The sequence below is a fragment of the Sus scrofa genome, chromosome 2 (genome assembly GCF_000003025.6).
Source record: "Sus scrofa isolate TJ Tabasco breed Duroc chromosome 2, Sscrofa11.1, whole genome shotgun sequence".
Classification (NCBI taxonomy): Eukaryota; Metazoa; Chordata; class Mammalia; order Artiodactyla; family Suidae; genus Sus; species Sus scrofa.
In genome coordinates, this window is record NC_010444.4 from 88,447,524 (window position 1) to 88,469,323 (window position 21,800).

The window sequence follows — 21,800 nt, forward strand, 5'->3', positions numbered from 1 at the left end:
ATTAGTATTCCATTGTGTATATATACCACATTTTTTTAATCCATTTATCTGTTGATGGACATTTAGGTTGTTTCCATGTCTTGGCTATTGAGAATAGTGCTGCAATGAACATGCAGGTGTATGTATCTTTCAAGGCCAACTTCAATTTTTAAACTTTATGTTGTATACTTCCTTATTTTCAATATAGATGGCACTATTTATCTGTTATTTATTTTCACATTAATCCTTTACCCAGAAAAACAGGATATTAACTTATCATTATAATACACAATTAACATAATATCTTAATATGTATAATTATTAATATTATTATTTACTACAGGTTATCAGACCAGGATGAAGAGGGCAAGACCAAGAAGACGTGTATCATATCTGACCCCTCCTTTTCCATGGTAACAGTTCAACGGGAAGATAGTGGAATAACCTGGGAGACCAATTCAAGCAGGTCTTCCACCCCTTGGGCCTCCGAAGAAAGTCAGACTTCTGGTGTTTGTAGTCTGGAAGGGTCAACTCTGAATTCTCCTCCAGGGAATGTTTCCTTTATTGTGGATGAAGTTAAAAAAGTTCGGAAAAGAAAGCCTAAGTCAAAACATGGATCACCATTATTACGTCGGAAAGGCAACAAAAAAAGAAATTCTTTTGAATCCCAAGATGTTCCAGCAAACAGAAAAAGTAACCCCTTAATTTCAGAAAGCCAGGTACTGAACACCCAGAAAGAGAAGTCATCTACTGGCATTTATGATAAGACAGAAAAAAAGAAATCCACTTCAAGTACACCTCCTATTACTGGGGCAATATACAAAGAACACAAGCCGTTGGTGTTAAGACCAGTCTACATAGGAACAGTGCAATATAAAATCAAGATGTTTAATTCAGTTAAAGAAGAATTAATTCCTCTACAATTTTATGGAACATTGCCAAAGGGTTATGTAATTAAAGAAATACATTATAGGAGGGGGAAAGATGCATCCATTAGTCTAGAGCCAGATTTAGGCAATCGTGATTCTACTGTAGTTTCCAAAACAGGCAAATTAGTAGCCCAAAGCATAGAAGAAGATAAAGTAAAAGAGCTTGCTTCACCCTGGAGAGATGCACTCTCCAAAGGGTCAAAGTCCCCGACCTCCCTATTCAGTCATGAAGATCGAGAGAAGATGTACATTGATTCTCCTCTCAGGGCTGCATCTGCCACCAAGCCCACGCCTTCCTCTTATACAAATGACGACATAGCAGAACAAGAACCACAGGTCAGCACTCCAAAGTCAGTGCCACAGCCACCTGCTGATGAAGCAAAACCCCGTGAAATGGAGCCTGCCTCTCTTACTGTGGATGTATCTGCAGCTGCGTTCCTGGAACCAGCAAAGGAAAAATTGGAGGCCGATTTACAAGAAACTATAACTGAAGATCATGACTCTTCAGTCTCACCACCTTCAGTGGATGAGATAAAGAAGGAAGACATGTCTTCTGCTGACCATTCCATTTCACTGGAGGCAGAGAAGGGCTCTCTGGAAACAGGTTCACCAGCCCCCGCAGCCTCTATCCAGGAAGATTTTGGCCCAGAGAGAGAAGAGTTGGATCTGACTGCACTAGAACAGGCAGAGCCAGTCTCTGAACAACTCACCCCTCCTCATCTTAGTGTCAAAGGAGACAAGGAAGAAAATGTGCCCGAGCTATCCATTTCTCTTTCTGAGCCTTTAGTGTTAGAGGAGCCAGAGAAAGAAGAAATAGAAACATCTCTACGAGTAGCTGCTACCCCTGAACCTGAAGATTCCAATTTAGTAGAAGAAGAGATCATAGAACTTGATTACCCAGAAAGTCCATCCGTTTCTGAGGAGCCCTTCCCACCTCGTTTGGCCCCTGAAGTGGAGCAGAAAGAAGAGGAGACCATTCTACCATTGCTGACAACACCAACACCTGAACATGTTTTGTCTGAGGAAGAAAGAGAAGAAAATGAGTCTGTTTCGACTGATTCTGCTTTTGTATCAGAGTATTCTGTCCCACAGGATCTTAGCTATGAACTAGAGAAGCAGGACATTGAGCCAGTTTCTCTATCTCATGTAAAAGCTGTATCTGAACATGCAGTTTTGTCCGAAGAGGAGAATGATGAATTTGAGCCTTATTCCCCAGCTTCAGTCTCTACCTCTGAACACTCTCTCTCACCATCCAAAATGGAGCAGATTCCTGAGTGCCAGTCCCCACTGTTTTCCACAGTTACATTGGAACACGTAGTCCTGTCCGGAGAAGAGGCCTCAGAAAGTGGGCGCTACACACCAGATTCCACATCTGCTTCTGAATATTCACTTCCATCACAGGCAACGAAAGAGTCACTGAAGGAAACAACTGACCATAAGTCCCCATTAAAATCAAAAGGTGTTCCTGAGCCCATGATCTCGTCAGAAGAAGGGAAGGATGACACTGGGCCATGTTCCCCTGAGGTGGCCTCTGTCCCTGAAGGCTCTCTCCCACCAGACACAACCAAGGGGACTTCTGAATGGCTGGCCCCACCACTTTCAGCTGCTACATCTGAACACATGGTCCTATCAGAGAATGAGAACCTAGGAAATGAGCCTTTCACTCCAGATTCAACACTGACCTCCCAATATGCAGTTCTACCAAACGTAACACAGGAATCCCCAAAGACAGTAGTTGATGATGTCTCCCTGTTGGAATCAAAAGGAGTTTCTGAGCACAAGATTCTGTCAGAAGAAGAGAAGGAAGACACTGGGCCATATTCCCCTGAGGTGGCCTCTGCACCTGAACACGCTCTCCCACCGGACACAACCGAGGGGACTTCTGAATGGCTGGCCCCACCACTTTCAGCTGCTACATCTGAACACATGGTCCTATCAGAGAATGAGAACCTAGGAAATGAGCCTTTCACTCCAGATTCAACACTGACCTCCCAATATGCAGTTCTACCAAACGTAACACAGGAATCCCCAAAGACAGTAGTTGATGATGTCTCCCTGTTGGAATCAAAAGGAGTTTCTGAGCACAAGATTCTATCAGAAGAAGAGAAGGAAGACACTGGGCTGTATTCCCCTGAGGTGGCCTCTGTACCTGAACACCCTCTTCCACCCGACACAATTAAGGGGATTTCTGAATGCCAGGTCCCACCGCTTTCAACCATTCCATCTGAACACGTGGCCCTATCAGAAGAAGAGACAGTAGAAGTGGATCGGTACACACCCTCTTCTATCTCTACTTCTGAATTTTCAGTGCCACCATTTGCAACACCAGAACCACAGGAGGAACCAATTATCCATATATCCCATCGGAATCTAAAAGGGGCCTCCTCACCTGTGAATTTCTCAGAAGAAGAGCAAGAAGACATTGGACCTTTTTCTCCAGACTCTGCATTTGTGTCAGAATTCTCATTTCCATCCTATGCAGCCCAGGAAACAGAGAAAAGAGAATTTGAGTGTGATTCTCCAATATGTTTAACATCACCGTCTGAACACACTCTTTTGTCAGATGAAGACACTGAGGAAGCTGAACTTTTTTCTCCAGACTCAGCATCACAAGCTTCCATCCCACCATATAGGATTCCAGAAACAAACAAAAAGGAAATTGAGCCTGGTTCACTGTTAACTGCGATGGCTGCTTCAGGATATTCCAGCTTCGCAGAAGCACATGAGGAAGAAATTGCATCAACAAGTACGACACCTGTCCCTGAGCATCTAAGTTCATCACAGCAGCAAAGAGCTGAACCTCCTCCTTCCACATCCACACCTGAAGACTTGAGTCAGCTACCTTCAACAGATGAAGCAGAGAAGGCAGAAATTAAGTCAGATGTTCAAATAACCTCAACGTCTGTATCTGAACATCTCATTTTGGCACAGAAGACGAGAACACGAACATATTTAGAACCTGAGTCTGAAGACTTGAATCCACCGTGTTTAACCAGTGATTCAGAAAAGGGAGAGATTCAGCCTAGTTCATCCCTAGCTGCAACACCTGTACAATCATCCATTGTAAAGGAAGAAACCAAACCTGTTTTGCCTACATCTCAGTGTTTAGTTTCACCTGACATAGTCCATGCAGTTAAGAAAGAACAAGAACCCAAAGCATCACTCACTCCAGAATCTGCAGATGAACAGATGGCTTTGTTAAAAGTTAAAAATGGGGAAGAAATTGTGCCCAATTCTCAAGAAGCTATAGCACATGTATTACGGGATCAAGAAATGGTGCCTCAGCCTCCAAATGTTCCAGAGTCTGGGATGAAATATTCAGTTCTGCCTGACTTGGTAGATGAGCCAAAGAAGGATGTCAAACCCGATTTAGCTCCAACTGTGACATCTGAACTAGAACAGAGAATGTTGTCAGAGAATGAGCCTGAAGTAATAAAACCATATTCACTTCTAAAGGAAACATCTTTCTCTGGACCTGAGATTTTATCTGTAGTGAAAACAGAAGTGAAACACGTTTCTAAAATAACTGGTACACCTGGAGTGCTGCAGTCAGCTTCACCAGGAGTGGAAAAGGAAGTTGAGCATGAACCACCTGTACCAGAATTTTCAGCTTTGTCAGAAGAAATAAGGCAAGAAATTGAACCCAGTCCTTCAGTAACCACATCTGTAACAAAGCATGATTCAAGTTTACCTGAATTAGCAAAAGAAGAAATCCCAACAGATTTGTCTCTTACGACCCCTGTGGAACATTCAGTCTTAACAAAAGTAGGAAAGAGTGAATTAGGAAGTGGTTTGCCACCACTGGTATCATCTACAGATGAGCATTCACTTCTTAAAGAAGAAGAAAATGTAGCAATTAAAGCTAGTTCTCCCCCTGAAACTGCTGTATCCCAGCATCCAACTTGGTCAGAAAGAGAGAAAGAAATTAAATTTGATGTACCTCCAAGCATATCATCAATATCAGAGCATTCTGTTTTGTCAAAGATAGAAACTGAAGTTACACCTGAGTTGCCAATAACCAAAGCATTGCCTTCTCAGCAATCAGATGTGTCAAAGGAAGCAATGGTGGAAAACAAACAAGATCTTTCTTTGTCTCCCGTCCTTGACTCTGAACATTTGGATTTATCACAGATGAAAATGTCCACGTCTGCTGCAGAGGTATCAGGACCTGAACATGTGCTTTTGCTCAACCGAGGTGGTGAGATAAAGAAAACAGAAACTGAACTTCCTTCCTCACAGAATGTGTCACCTGCGCCCAAACACATCATTCCAAAAGGCAAGAATGAGGAAATGGCAGGTTCTTCTCCTGAGTTCGAACGTTTAGCATCAGAAGATTTACCTCCAGCATTACCAACCCTCAGAGACGATAAGAACAAACAGGTGATGGAGACATCTTCTGTAGGTCAGGGAGAGTTCCCATCAGAAAAACAAGGTCTTGCTCCAGCAGAGCTCTTTTTGGAACCTGAGAAAAAAGACAAGCCACATCGAATATCAGAATTACCAAATGCTGGCTCAGAGTTCACTAGTGGTTTAGGTAGGCAAAGTGGATCTATAGATACAGAACAAATAAAAGCTCCTGTAACTGAAACAGGGGATTCTGTCTTAGAAAAGGGCCCAGCTGAGCTTAGGAGCAGAGAAGGAAAAGAAGAAAACAGGGAACCTCATGTGTCAACTCCTGTGCCTGAAATTTCGGAGATTTCATCATGCCTTAGGGAGGAACCTCAGATTCAAGAAATTAAATCTTTCTCTCCTAGCTTAGGGTCAAAGGAAGCCTTGACCTCTCTGCTTGAAGGAGACAGCCCAGAAGAACTTCAGCCACACATGTTGTCTTTAAAAGGATTATCAGAGGAGTTGACCCATTCAGCTGACTTTAAAAAGGGGGAAAAACAAGAAATCAGTTCATTACTGCCGACAGGAAATTTGAAGGCACAAGTGACAGGAGATACTATAATTAGACTAAAGGAAGAAACTGACCAACCAAATTCATTTCATGCACCCCAGAGTATAACGGAGCCATCAAAGATTGCTTCTTCTGACCTCCTTGTGGAACAAGAGAAGCCCGAAGAAGGACTTCATTCAGATCAAACTGTTAAATTACCTGACGTAAGCAGGTCTTTTGCAGATAAAGAAGATCTGGGTACTAAACCATTTTTGGTTATGAAAGAAAATCTGCCTTTGGAGGAATCAAGATCATTTACAACAACTGAACCTACATATGTTAAAGAAACACATTTGAAAGAGGCCCTTATTTCTCCAAAGGATGAAAACTGGATGCTGAAAAAGCCAGAAGATTTGGCAGGTTATCATGAAGAAAGAGTGCCGGGATCTGTGCAGCTGGGTTCCTTTGGTACCAGTGATCTCATGATAGGAGAGCTCAAGCCTACTCTGTCGGAGAAGGACCATACAATGGAAATCGGAAAGCAAGTTCTGCCATGTTCTGCAGAAGAATCTCACTTACCGTTACAAGAACAGGTGTCTACTCTCGACACCGCCAGAGGTCATGCAGAGACCTTGTCAACTAAGACTTATTCTTCTGAAGAAATAAATCTGACCCCCAAGCCACAATCTTTAGTTCCAGCTGGAAAAGTGGAGAGAAATGAAGCAGAGGGGAAGCAGACCCTTCCTCTCATGGAGGATGAGAATTTGGTATTGCGGAAAGCAAACAGAGAATATTCCAGGCCTTGCATAGAAGACAGCCAAGAAGAAATCAAAACACCATCTGAAATAATCCTCCGGGAACAAGTGTCTGGCCCATCAGTGGACCAGGTCAAATCAGAAACTCTTCCTTCTGTTGTGAAAGCAGCCCATTTTCTGGCAGAAGAGGTAGAACCTGCATTGGGCAATGAAAAAGAAGCACAGCAGCCTGTGTGTCCTTCACGTGGAGAGAAGCCATTAGAAGAATCAAAAGTGATTCTGTCAAAGGTTGTAGATGATGCTAATGAGAGAGGGAAACCAGCATCTGAAGTGAAAATACCCACACAAACAAAACACCTCCCCTCAACCCAAGAAAATGAAGAACCTCAGCTCCCAGAGTCACCTGAGGTAGTACAGAAGCTGCCTGAGGTGCAGAAGGCAGTGGAGCCAGGCCTTTCTGAGGAAAAGGGAAAGAAAGGGATTTCATCTTTCACATCATGGATGTCCAGTTTGTTTTTCCGATCAAGCACTCCAGATAATAAAGTGGCCAAAAAAGAAGCTTTAGAAGCCAAGCCAAGCCCATCTGTAGAGAAAGCAGAGACTGTGATAGAGTCTAGAGGTCCAGCTCCAGCTGACATTCAGGCAACTGAGAAGCCAGCTGATCACATAATACCAGAGCCCAAACCTAAAATTGCTGACAAACCCAGAGATACTTTAGTTAAATCTGGTGAGGGTCAAGACTTTAAAGAAAAACCCACATCTTTATCAAATGCAGATGTTTTGCAACAGCCAAAATCCAACTTGGAGGGATCTAGTGAAGGTTATGGGAAGAAAGAAGTCCTAGACTATACAGAGGAGACAGACCTAAACTCAGTACTTCTTTCTGCTGATGGTGAGGGACATCTTAGAATTCAATCTTATTCTCCCAAAGGTGAGAAATCCATTGTGGAAGAAGCCAAAAATGTTGTTCCTCTTCATGTCACTGACAGTAAAAGACTCCAGAAACCAGAAATCGCCCCTCCGTCTAAATGGAATATTTCTATTCTTAAGGAAGAGCCAAGAAGTGATCAAAAAGAAAAATCACTCTTTTCATTTGATGCAGTAGATAAAGTGCCACAAAAGCCAAAATCACCATCATCTAGCTTTGCAATTAAAGATACCACAGAGGAATCAGAGAAGCTGGAGTCAATAATTTTGCCAATAGAAGAATCTAAAGGCAATTTAATTCATCTTGATGAAGATAGACTAGAGAAAGAAATGCCAAAACATACCTCCTTGAAATTTTCTGAAGAGGAAATAAAATTCAGATCTGTTAGCCCAACAGAGGAGGAAGATAACTTGAGAATGAGATCATTTTCTTCAGCAGAAAAGCAAGTTCTGGCAGAAAAACAAGAACCTGTGGCCCCATTACAGCTTAGAGGTGATAATGAAATAGGGAAGGCACAAATTACACATGGATTGAGCCCCGTTACACTGAAAGAAGCAAAACCTGCTGCTGTGTGGCAGCAGGTCTGTCACAATGAAGACCACAAAGAAAGATACAAAATTATTGAAGAGGAGAAAGAAGAAAAAGAAAAAGAAAAATTTTCAGAAGGAAAGCAGCAGCAAGAAATTCAGCCTTGTTCTGAGAATATAGCCAGGCATATGCCTGTAGAGTTAGAGATCTCTTTCAGTCACACTTTGGGTGAAACTCAACCATTTTCACTAGAAAAAACTACAGCAATTACTGAAAAATCAGAAACCCTGATCTCAGAGGCTTACCCAGAAATCAGGGAAACAAAGGCAGTAAGTGTCCAACCACATCCATTAGAAGAACATAAAGTTGTGGAGAAAAGCGAGACTTTGCTTCCATTGGATCTTCCTTATCGTGATGAAATAGATGACCGCTCTTCACCTAAGGAAGGAAATCTGGTAGTAGAAAAGTCAAACGAGGATGTGGTGAGTCACAGTGAAGAAAAGGGACAGGTCACAGTGTCGGGGCCACCAAAATATGCTCCAGTAGATATCCCAAAAGAAAGTATGAGAGAAGGATCTCCATCTAAAGAATCTGAAAGGATTTTAGATCGTCCTTTTGGTGAAACGAAGAACTTAGAAACACCGTATTTGTTGTCATCTGTGAAACCACAAACACATGTTTCAGAGGGGTCTCCGGAAATTAGTACAATGAAGAAACAAGAAATATCATGGTCAGAATTGACTCCAGATAGTCATGAAGACCATACTGTTCAAACATCTAGAGATGCAACATCTGAAATGTCTGAACAATCTGTTCTCATTTCAAAGCACCACTTGGAAGCTGTGGAAGATGCCCACTCTTTAGCAAGCAGCAACTATGCTCAATTTATAATTAATGCATCAACAGTCCGTGCTGATGAGGTGGTTTCCAAGGAGCCTGAAGGCACATATGTAAAAGATGAAGAATTTACGACTAGTAAGCCAGCTGGACTTTCAGAAGATCAGAAGAGTGCCTTCAGTATCATTTCTGAAGGTTGTGAAATATTGAATATTCATGCTCCTGCGTTCATTTCTTCTGTTGATCAGGAAGAAAGTGAACAAATGCAAGAGAAGTTAGAATATTTGGAAGAGAAGCCCTTATTTAAACCTCTATCCCTCTATGACAAGAGTGAAGCACTTGCTTGCCATAAAACATTACAGGATAAGATAGAAGATGCTGATAAAAAAGTTACACCATTGAAAGAAAGCAAACAAGAGGAAACTCATAGAACTGAAGAGGAGCTATCCCCAGATTCAGAAACTGGTGATTTAGCCTTTAATCCACCCGCAATTCCCAGTGAAGAGGATTATTTTGAAAAATATACATTGATTGATTATAACATCTCCCCAGACCCGGAAAAACAGAGAGCTCCATGGAAATTAAATGTTGAAGCAGAACTATCAAAAGAAGCTCCAGAAGAAACTGTCTCTTTCCCAGAACATTCAGAGGAAAGTGCCCTAGAACATGAGTATGACCTGGTGAAATTAGATGAAAGGTTTTATGGACCAGAAAAGGACTATAACAAATTATCTGACCCAGAGACCCAAAAGGTTTTGGTTATCCAAAAATCAGCTGACAGAGATGCTCCAAAGAGCACAAATAGAGATGTGGACTCAAAGTCACCTGGGATGCCTTTATTTGATGCAGAGGAAGGAGTTTTGTCACGAACCCAGATATTTCCTACCACTGCTAAAGCCATCAATCCTGAACTTCTGGAGGAACCACCTGCACTTGCATTTTTATACAAAGATCTGTATGAAGAAGCAGTTGGAGAGAAAAAGAAGGAAGGAGAGACAGCTTCTGAAGGTGACAGTGTGAATTCTGAAGCATCATTTCCTAGCAGAAATTCTGACACCGATGATGGAACGGGAATATATTTTGAGAAATACATACTCAAAGATGACATTCTCCATGACACATCTGTAACTGAAAAGGACCAAGGCCAAGGTCTAGACGAAAAACCAGTTGGTAAGAATGATTCATATGAACCAATAACTGCAGAAGGGGAAATTTGGGGGAGGTTTGTAACTGTTTCGGAGGAGGAGAGTCTGGAAGAGAAACAGAAAGCTGCTTACAGGGAAGGAGAATCACTAGGCCATGTGGAGACCCTTGACACTGTAGCTATGCAGAGGAAAGCTCCCATCACTGAGGAGGTCAGAGTGGTTACCCAGAGGATAAGCTATGCAGTTCCATTTGAAGACACCCATCATGTCTTGGAGAGAGTCGATGAAATGAGCAGTCAGGCTATTGAAGCAGCAAATGCAAATCCAGATGTCAGTCTGAATGTCCCAGTTCAAGTGTCCTTCCCAGAAGAAGAATTTTCACCTGGTACCACTTGTGTTCAAGAAACACTGCAAGAGGAACCACCAATAATGGTCTCCCCTGAGCCAAGTGCGGACAGGCTCCGCGGTAGCCCTGTTCAGGACGAGTATGAATTTGCTGAATCCCTGAATTATGAAGTAGTTACTCAAGACACGTTATCAGAAGAACTGTATTCAGAATCCACCCCTGAGGATGTGTTATCTCAAGGAAAGGAATCCTTTGAGCATGTCAGTGAAAATGAATTTGTGAGTGAGGTGGAACAAAGCATGTCTGCTGAACAGAAAGACTTGGGCAGAGAGATGACACAACAAACCCAGTTAGCATTAGAGGTGGTTGCAGAGGAGGAACCTAAAAGGTCCCAGATTGACACATACTGCTATACTTGCAAATGCCCAATTTCTGCTGTGGACAAGATGTTTGGCACCCACAAAGACCATGAGGTTTCAACACTTGATACGGCCATAAGTGCTGTAAAGGTAAATAGATTTTATAGCATACAAGTGCATCGTAATATAGAGATGTTTCATTTTCTTATTTTCTCAATTTAAGAATGACCAATATTTGATACATTTATCTTTAAGCATAATATCCTGGGGGAAAAAGCTAAGACTGTTTCCCTAGTTATTTGTTAAGATCACTTTAACAAACATTTATTGGGTGCACACTATGTGCCAGGTATTTTTAGATTCTGGGGATACCAGGATTGATAGCACAGGGGGTACTGCCTTGACATATCTTATCTTATGGCAGTAGCCCTTAACATTATCCAAAAAAGGGAAATAATTTAAAATTTAAAAATATATTTTTGAGCATAAAACACTATTTTCTGCTATCTACAATATCATCCTTTAAAAATACACATTTATATTACATTGAGTAATTTTATTGCAAGTTTTATAAAATACTCAAGATGATCATATATTGTAAATTTTGGTTTTCTCTGCATTTCTTTATAAAATTGATGTTCGAGATGAAAAACTTTTCATTCCTTCTGGTTATATCTCTAGGCTCCCAATGCTAGAAAGTTTGTCACAACACATGTCCTTAGGAATGTGACTGTAAATATTCTACTTCCTCAGAGATACTATTGGAAATTAGGCATTTAGTCTTGAAGATTCTCATCTACCTTTCACTAGCCCTCTAACAGGAATCTTCACTCTTATTTCACCAGTCTGTTCTCCATACAGTAGCCAGAGTAATCAGAAATGGCAAATAATAACAAGAATTAAGGGAACTTAGTATTTTGTAATATGTATAATATACATATATATATATACACATACATACATACATACATGTGTGTGTATAACTGAATCACTTTCCTGTACACCTGAAACTAACACAAATTTGTAAATCAACTCTACTTCAAATTAAAAAATAAACAAAATGGCTAAAACTAACGCAAACAAAAAATAAGAACTGAACACTTACTCTGGGCCAGACAATGTGTTAAGTTCTTCACATACAAGATACGATGTTTTTTTGTTTTTTTTTCTTGTTTTTTTTTTAGGGCCACACCGAAGGCATATGGAAGTTGCCAGGCCAAATCGGAGCTGTCACCCTACCTCATAGCAACGCCAGATCTGAGCCAAGTCTACAACCTACACCAAAGCTCATGGCAATGCTGGATCCTTAATCCACTGAGCAAGGTCAGGGATCAAACCCACTTCCTCACGGATACTAGTATGGTTCATTACCGTTGAGCCACAGTGGGAATTCCCTACAAGATATCTTTGAATCCTCACAACAGTCCTGTCATGGTTTTCAATTTGCGAATGACGAATGGGCTCAGAGAGTTTAAGCCCAAGGTCAAAGAGGACAGAAGTAGGATTGATACCCAGGTCTGTCCGATGTCAGAGCTCATGCTCTTTTCTGTATATCCCTGTCACTCCACTCCCTGCCTTCCTAATGGTAGCAATTTTCGATAGGATTATTCACTTGAGTCACTATTCAATATTTGTCAACTTTATTTTGATGCAATATGCTATCATATTAGAATCTTGGCTTCCCCCCCCCAGAAAAGTAATCTTTTTCATCTTGTATTATATTGATTCTGTTTCTCCAGGGTGAAAAAATTTTGAACCTACCTGGTAAAGTTTGGGAGTAGATTTTATGAAATCTCAGGCAATGCATTTCATCAGCACCAGTGAAATGTGCCCCATTATCTGATGACACTTAGTTTTTTAACTAACGACAAAGCTTGGGCACTGCCAGCAGAAAGAAGACTAGATTATTTTCAGCCTTCTTAATAATTTTTTTTCTTTCTAAAAGTGTTAGAAATTTAAAAAAAAAATCTGTCTAAATACTGTTAATTTAAAACAAATTTCAAAAACAGAGAGATATGATGTCTCCTGCTTTAAAACCATTTTAAAGTTCTTGTTTTTGTTTTTTCCCCCGGATCTTCTCCAAACAGCATGAGGAAGAGAAAATGGAAAACTAGTTGACTAAGCCAAAGAGGCTTGCTTCACTAGATCAACTGTGAAGGTTGACTTGGTTGGCAACTTTTAAAAATTAAAAGTAAATTTCAAAAGTTGTCACTTGAGAACTTTCTGGCATCTTGTGAGTAGACCATTTGTGATTATTCAGGAATTGATTGCTGCATTTGCAGATTATCTAGGTCTGGGCTTCTCCTCCAACTCCATCCCCATTGTGGTAGCTTATATTATCTTCCTTCACTCTCTCCCTTCCTTCCTTCCTTCTCATTATTTATTGACCTTCCATTCCATATCAAGAGTTAAAACAAAGCTATCAAGAATTAAAACAGAGGAGTTCCCATCGTGGCGCAGTGGTTAGTGAATCTGACTAGGAACCATGGGGTTTCAGGTTCAATCCCTGGCCTTGCTCAGTGGGTTAGGGATCTGGCATTGCTGTGAGCTGTGGTGTAGGTTGCAGACCTGGCTCGGATCCCGCATTGCTGTGGCTGTGGTGTAGGCTGGCAGCTACAGCTCCGATTGGACCCCTAGCTTGGGGACCTCCATATGCCGCAGGAGCGGCCCTAGAAAAGGCAAAAAGACAAAATAAAGAAAGAAATAAAAGCTAAGAAGAATTTAAAAAAAAAAAGAATTAAAACAGAACTAAAGGAAGATGGACTTATAGCTCCCCCAAATGATACAGCACTGTAGGAGCACAGTGTTCTGGGAAATGCACCCTCTGGGAGGGAGTGAAATGATGGAGTGGGCCGGGAGGGATGGGGAAGATGTCCTGAAAAGCTGAAGCTTGGGTGACCCTTAAAATAGAGTTCTCCTAGAAAACAAGGGCCGGGAGGACATTCTAGAGACAGGGTATGTTTTATAGCAAAGCACTAGGTGGAAAGAGTCCAAGGAAAGGTGGGCCTTGTGTGACTGGAGCCTGGGTGATTGTAGAGGAAGAGGTAGGAACTAGAGAGCAGAGCAGAGGCCAGATCCTGAAGGGACCTCTGTCAGTGTGATTTCTCCATCACTGCGGATAGTGCATCAGTCAGGTGGACGCTCTTTTAGTCTGGATTGTTACTTGTTCCATTTCACAGGATAGATTACAGCTGGGTTTATAACTCAGGTACTGTCTTCCATCACCCACACGATTTCTAGTTGGCTGTCACTCCTTGAGTATTTTAACCCTTTGAAAGTCCTTAGAACTTTAAGTCCTCTTTAATAGAGACGTTTCATCATTTGATATGCTACCTTTGGCCTGGTCGCACTCTGTTCACCTTCTTAGGATCAAGTGCTACAAGCACTTGAAACCGTTGGTGCAAATATGAGGCAGCTACTCAAATATGTTGGACCAGTTCAGAAAAGAGTCTGCTATCATAGACAAAAGACAATATGTAAAAATCGAGGCCTTACTAAGGAGGAAGAATTAAATTCGTAGTTTACTAAAACAAGTATGTTTTGAACTCATCAACTTACCAAAAAGTCCTTCCTCTTGCATAAGAAAATAAATTATTGCTTCCACTCACAAACCTCCTCACTGTTTATCATACATTACCTATAGTCAGTTTTTTAGTTGAAGCAGCAAAGAATTTAAAGATTGGTTTTTAGTGAACTTGATATAGTGAATCTCTACCAAACATACTCAATTTATAAGGAGATTGGAACTCACTGCTTGAAGTTCTCTTCTCTATTGTCACATACTAAGGATATCTTAATACTTTTCTTCAGGTTCAATTAGCAGAATTTCTAGAAGATTTACAAGAAAAGTCCCTGAGGATCGAAGCCTTTGTTAGTGAGATAGAATCTTTCTTTAATACCATCGAGGTAAGTTACCTTATCTTTTTTACTTTAACCTGGTTTGTTCACAGCATCACAAGTAAATGATTCTAAGCTTAAAAGGACCTGAATTAGGGTTTGTGTGTGCATAGGAGGTTTGCCATTTTTGGTCTTGTTTGATTAAAAGTCAGGTTCTTAAACCTTTTCTCTGTGTGTTATCAATGAGACTACTTTCTATTTAAGAATAAATGATTTGCTCTTAAAAACACATAAACCTAGAAGTTCCATGGTAGCTCAGCAGGTTAAAGATCAGGCATTGGTTTGGGTCACTGCTGTGATGCAGATTTGTTCCCTGGCCTGGGAACTCTTGCATGCCATGGGCAAGGTCAAAAATTAAAATAATAATAATAATAATAATAATTTAAAAAACACGCAAAACAACAGCGCACATTTATTGGGCACATGTTATGATAGGGTAAATGCTTTATGTGCTTTATTCAGTTTAATCCTCACAATAACCATATGATATGGGAGCTATTATTGTTGTCCCAATTTTATGGGTAAGAAACCAAAACTTAAAAGTTAAGAATATTACCCAAGATCATAGTAAGTTGAGAGCCAAGATGTGGATTCAGATCTGAGTTCTTATTTGCCCCACCATCCTGCATTCAGTGGGTCAGCTCTGCAGAGGTGCTCAAAGGCACTGCCTAGGGTTCCATGCCCAGGTCAGAGGAGTACCTCTCTTGGTACCGCTGTCTTTGATCAGTTCATGCTGGCCCCTGCTCCCTCTGCAGTGAAGAAGGGGATAGCAATGCTCCATCCATATGCAGTCTCGGCCCAGGCATCCTTACGTGTCCATCATGATTGGCAGAGGGTCCCTGCAGAAGGCGAGTGCTCTGTTTTCCATCACTAGGGCCAGGCCTGTTGTAGATCAGTTAACACCTGCGGATTGTTTTTAGTGTTGTTGCCCCCCCCCGCCCCCCGCCACCAAAGTGTTCCTTTCAGACAGTAAATAATATAATCACCTTATCACTAGCCTTCTAGTGAGGACAGCTAAGCATCTGAGTTTGTCCAGATGGGCGATAAAGCTTCTCTGCCCTGACGGAAGCTGCCCCTCCCCTGATGAGCATTTATGAATGTGGCACCTTGTCCAGTATCCTGGCTGTTTCCTCCCTCATGCTGTGATTTTAGTGGAGTGGTAGAAATGGCACGAAACCCTCTCTACTACCTGAAGGCTGTGGATCTGCATTACCCTGTGCCACTTTTATTTTATCATGTGGGAATGCAGGGGGGCAAGGTATCCCTGAAAATCATTGTTTGTGTGTTTCATTAATTAAATCCTTCTTGTTAAGCCTCTTATAGTGAGTGCCATTGCAAAGGGGTTGGTGGGCTGAAAATTTACACTGCAGATAATCTGTGATTCTCTTTATCAGGATGCCAGAGGTTAATTCTTTAAAAGGTTAGTATTTCTGGAATTCCCATTGTGGCTCAGTGAAAATGAATCTGACTAGTATCCATGAGGATGCGGGTTTGATCCCTGGCCTCACTCAGTGGGTTAAGGATCTGGTGTTGCTGTGAGCTGTGGTGTATGTAGGTTGCAGAGGTGGCTTGGATCTGGTGTTGCTGTGACTGTGGTGGAGACTAGCAGCTATAGCTCCGACTGGACCCCTAGCCTAGGAACCTCCATATGCCGTGGGTGCAGCCCTAAAAAACCAAAAAAAAAAAAGTATTTATCTTAAAAAATGTACTTCTTTTTTCATTCAGAAGTATTTTTTTTGTTGTTTATTGCTTTGGTTTAATAGGAAAACTGTAGTAAAAATGAAAAAAGGCTAGAAGAACAAAATGAGGAAATGATGAAGAAGGTTTTAGCTCAGTATGATGAAAAAGCCCAGAGCTTCGAGGAAGTGAAGAGAAAGAAGATGGAATTCCTGCACGACCAGATGGTCCACTTTTTGCAGAGCATGGATACTGCCAAGGACACCCTGGAGACCATCGTGAGAGAAGCTGAGGAGCTTGATGAGACCGTTTTCTTAACTGTAAGCACCAATTAAAACAGGTCCAGGCACCTTGAACCCACCCTGGCCCCAAGTCTGTTTTTAAAAATTCATCTTTTACTATTCCCTAGGATCATTGATATCTGTTTGGGGTTTATAGCATTCTGATTTTAAAAATTATTAGGGGATGCCTGAGGTCTTTAGAAAAGGTCCAGCCAATCCTTAAAGCTGTGACACCCAAATTCAGCTGAAGGAGGCCTGGAAGCCAGGCCCTACCATCATGTGTTGGTTCTGTCACAATGGATTGGTCACCTTCTAAGAAGGGAGGGAAAGCAGCCTGAAAACCTCACTCAGGCCACGCTTCCTTTAGGTGCTGGCCTGGTCTGTCAGTGTCTGGCCTATGCACACCCACTCCCTAATCTGAAATGACCTCTCATAGGGACCATTCCCTCTGAGCCTCACCAAGGGGAGAGTAGCAGGCAGGGGCATGTTCAGCCTGCAAAAGGACGACATGGCATGGTAACTTGTTCAGAAACATGTTGGTCCTTTTTTTTTTAGGGCTGCATCCAAGGCATATAGAGATTCCCAGCCCAGGGGTCGAATTGGAGGTACAGCTGCCGGCCTACACCACAGCCATAGCAACACCAGATCCTTAAGCCACTGAGTAAGGCCAGGCATCAAACCTGCATCCTCATGGATACGAGTCGGATTCATTTCTGCTGTGCCACGACGGGAACTCCCATGTTGATCTTTTTACAAGGGTCTTCCTGGGGACCAAATTCCTTAATTCAAACAAGTACCATGTGGACAGAGACTCCCTTGAGTGCTCCTCAAATGGCATGCAGAGGCAGCTTGTTGGTCTCCGAATTCCCTGGAGGCTACAGTAGAGCCCTGGTTCTCCATGGAGCCAGGATTAACCAAAAGTAGTGGAGTTGCTTTCCCTGAGGGCAAGCCCAAACCTAATTGGCAGTAACCAGAGGAAAGCACCATTCTATGATGAGGGGGGACTGCCCTTTCAAGGCTCCCCAGTCCTCCCAGGCCTCCAGTAAAGACTGGAGCTGGAGAAAGGCAGAATGGGGCAATGTTAGGCTTTTGATTTGCCTTTGGGGATGCCTCCGTCCAGTGCACATTTGAGGGAGGTGGACCCGCATCCTTGAAGGAGGATGAAAACCATTCAGTCACCTTATGCTTAATTAAGGCAACGCTTTGGGATTTTAAAATGCATCATCTCATGTGCAGTATAGCATTAATAAAGTGCTTCGTGTTCCCAAAGAACCTTACCTTTCTTTGAGAAGACTATTTTCTTCTCCCTAGAAGAACAAGGGAAAAATAAAGCATTTTTCCCTACTTATAAAAGTAATATATATCCATTTTAGTAAATTTGGAAAATAGAGAAAAGTACAGACAAGGTATCACCCAGAGATAACTACTGATTACATTTTGCTGCCACTCTCACACTGAACAAAGTTCAGTCATTTTTCTTGCTTCGGAGAATTCTATTCTGGAAGCTAAGCCATTTGTTCATGAGTGGAGAGAAGCAGAGTGGAAGCCGATGGTAGAGAGTGGAGCAGACCTGGAAACCTAAGTCCCCACCATCCCAGACCCTGCCCCCCACCCCTTCTGAGCACTAATTTCTTTGCTGCCTAGAAGGAAGGCCCCCCAAGAGAAACAGCCTCGGGGAAGCAGAAGAGTAATGGTTTTAGAACATGCATAATCTTAATGCTCCAGGGTTTTTCTTCTTGTTGTTAATTAGTGTCTCTCTCTCTCTCTCATTCCCTCACCCCCGTCCCTCTCTTCCTTCCCCTCTCTCAATCTCATTTCTCTCCCTCTCTCACTCCCCTCAAAGTCATTTGAGGAAATCAATGAAAGGTATATAAAACATGGCACAATGTTGTGGTGACTGAGACTAGCATGACTGTATGCTTTAGTTTTAATATTTTGATGCTTTATAGAAAATGAACTGCCAGTTGAAAAAATACATACATTTAGTGAACTGCTGGATTTGCACTTTTAGATATGGTGCTTTTAAAAAACTAAATGACAGCTTTGCAAGAAAATTGCATGTGCTTTAGTTAAATAACAATTATCATAATGTAGATTTTTAACTGCTTCATCGAAATGTAGACTGTATTTCCAACCTAATCTAGGCTAGGCCATCTTTCCTGCCACTGCATACAGAACATTTTGTAGATACTTAGACTTATTGGTGAAATGTGAGTCTTTGAAAGCATCATTCATATCTGCCTTGAGCCGTTTGATGACTTATGTAATCTTAATGGAATCTTCTCTCATTTTCTCTTCAAAAGATAGGCAGGCATTTATCTTCTCGTTCTGCTCAGCTCACCTAAATGAATCTTCCCCTTTGATTTTTGTTTTGTTCTTGTTGTTGTTCTTAACGCTCAGCCTAAGAGAAATTCTTCTTTCACTTCAAAGGCACAACACTCAACAAGAAATTAGGACATGTTGTCTATAAAAACACATGGCAGGAGTTCCCTGGTGGCCTATCAGTTAAGGATTCAGCATTGTCACTGCTGTGGCTTGGGTTTGATCTGTAGCTTGGGAAATTTCACTTGCTGCAGGTGTGGCCAAAAAAAAAAAAAAAGTCGTAGAAAAATAAAAAACAAAACAAAACATGTAACAGCAGATCTATGTTTATCTTTGGGAGCAGCTGATAATGAAGTACTTATACTGATCTAACACATTGCCTTTCTGCCCCATAGCCAGGCCTGAGGTCTTTCCTACAAGTTGAGCCTAATTTTTTTTTAAGCCAGTTTTTTTCCCTTGAGTATCAGTTTCTAAAATCAAAAATATGATCTTCAGTTTGCTTTATTCCATGCCAAATTGTGAAATGGCATAAAGTTAAAACAGACATCTGTATTTGTGATATATAAAATAAAGAAAAACAGATTTGGATTAGAAACCTGCTTTTTTTAGGTAAGTGAAAAACAAATGAATCCTATTACCTTTGGGAAAAAAATCTCTTGAACAGAATATTGCTGAGATGCTTTAGGAAAATAGTTTGTATATTGATATTGGCATTAATCAATAAGGATTTCAGTAGAGTGGCTCTCTTAGAAATAGAATTTACTCAGGGAGCTTTAAAAAAAAAAATGCTAATGCTTGAATCTTAACCTCCAGAGATTCTGGCTTAACTGGTGTGGGATGTGGCCAGGGCATTTTTAAGCTTGCTAAGTGATTTTAATACACAGGCAAGGTTGAGAATCTTTGGTTTATAACAACCTGTCCTCTGGCCCAGTGGCGGCACCTGAATTACCTGTGCAGTCTGTTAGACCAAAGCTCCTGGAGCTCCATCCCAGATGCACTATAGGAGAACCCACGGTGGGACCAGGCATCCACATGTTGACCTGTTGTCATGAAGGAGTCAGAGGCACATCTGGCAGGTCTGGAAACTGATGCTCAGGATTTGTTCCCAGTTTTCTTTCTTTTTAAAAAATTTTACATTTCTTGTAAGTGCTAGAGCTATTTAAAAAACCCCCAAAGAATAAGGATTTAAGAGTGCCATTCCATATGCATTGCACAGTGTAGAGGAGTTATTTGCTTATTTATTACTTTCCATACACTCATGGATTGGCAGGAAAACTTTGGTGAATGAAAATTTGCTAATGCATTTATCTTTAAAAATGCTATTGCTTCACATTTTTACTTTTCTAAACATTAAACTATTAACTTGCCAGTGTGAATTGACATCCATTTAATTCTAAATACCATTTCCTTGGTTTCGTGCTTGAACTTGTTCGTCTGTGTGTCACTTTAATTAATTTTGATTTCATTTTCCAATTGACAATGAATTAATCTTTGCTGAAGCTGCATGTTGCCTAAGTACACTTGGGATAACCATTATTTTTCTGTAAAGAAAAAAGATAACAAAATTCGAGGTTTGGGGAAGAAATATGAACAATTAAAGAAAATCCTGTTCAACATGCACACATGTGATGAAGCTTAATTTTTTTTTTACACTAAAAGAAGCCTTTCATGTTCTCAAGACAACTTCTGCCTCCCAGTCTCAATGTTATTGGTGTTCCTTTCTATGAGAAGTGCTAATTATCTAGTTTTTTTCCCTTGCTGCTTTTTCTCCCTCCTGTCACATTATATCTCTAAAGGCAGTGCTTGTATAATAAATGATTTTCTCAGCACTAAAAATGTTTAAATTAAAGAATGCTGTCAAGCATATTTAGACTCAAAATTTGCATATTTTGAAAAACACATTTGCTTAGAAAATGCTGTTCTGCTAGCAGGATGCATTTTTTTCCCCCTCTGTTTTGCTCTTTTGTGTTATAATGAAAAAGAGAGTCACAACCATTCTAAGACCTGCTCATAGAAAGATGTCCACTGGTCCTTTCATACCCTGATGTAACAGGTCAGTGCAAAGGGAAAGCTCAAACATTTCACATGTTCTGTCTACAGCCAGAATGTCTGTGCTACAAAAATCCTCCATTTAGTCAGTGACATGTATTGAGAAGGCTTAGTACATGCACTAATCGCCCCTGTATGTTCATCTTGGGTCTATTGCTCACACCCTTTGCATCTCCAAAGCCTTAATGAAGGCATGCATTCTCTTCCCTCCCCTAGAGCACTATGGGGTTCTCCCAGTTGACTTTACTACCTCTTGAGCTGACGTGCTCTGACCCTCCCTCAGACTCGTGAGAGTATATTCTTCCAAACTTCCCTTGTCTAAATACTTCCGTGGCTCTTCCTGCCTGAAAAGACAAAATGGAAACCCCTGATGGACAGGAAAAGCTCTTCCCAGTCAAGCCACACACCACCTTTCTATTTCATCTCTGTCTCCATCTCCCAGTTCCCAAGGTAGCCTGTGGTCCCCTCTGGCCCTTGCGAGTGTCACACTCCTTCACAACTCCTCACCTTTGTTCATGCTGTTTGTCTCTTTGCAACACCCGTACTCACATTTTTGCCCAGGAAACTCCTATGCATTCTGCAAAACTCAGCCCAAATGTCACCTCCTCCTTTGGAGCCCCTACTGGAATCATCTTCCCCAAACAAGATGGTAGTGAATTGTATTATTCCTAACATGAGTAAGCATAGTGGGCACCCTTTAAATATGTCAGTTATACTTTATAATCTTGTCCCCTCAGATGGATACATTTTCCAGACCTGAGATCTGGATATTCTCACCAAATGAAACCTTGTCCTTTTATTCATCCAGAATCTATTTATTAAAAGCTTACCATGTGCCAAGTAACTGATTATAATGCAGTAGTGAACCCAACAAAGTCCTATTTTGCAT

The 21,800-nt window shown here is 41.3% G+C and overlaps 1 protein-coding gene across 2 annotated transcripts in view; it reads left to right on the plus strand.

Annotated features, from left to right (window-relative positions):
- CMYA5 (cardiomyopathy associated 5) overlaps positions 1 to 21,800 on the plus strand; it is a 115,233-nt gene that overhangs the window by 56,420 nt on the left and 37,013 nt on the right. The window contains exons 2-5 of one of the 2 annotated variants that reach the window (XM_021077698.1): positions 323 to 10,835; positions 14,496 to 14,591; positions 16,346 to 16,579; positions 18,384 to 18,406. In XM_021077698.1, the coding sequence (XP_020933357.1) occupies positions 323 to 10,835; positions 14,496 to 14,591; positions 16,346 to 16,579; positions 18,384 to 18,406 (10,866 nt within the window). 2 annotated transcript variants of the gene reach the window in all.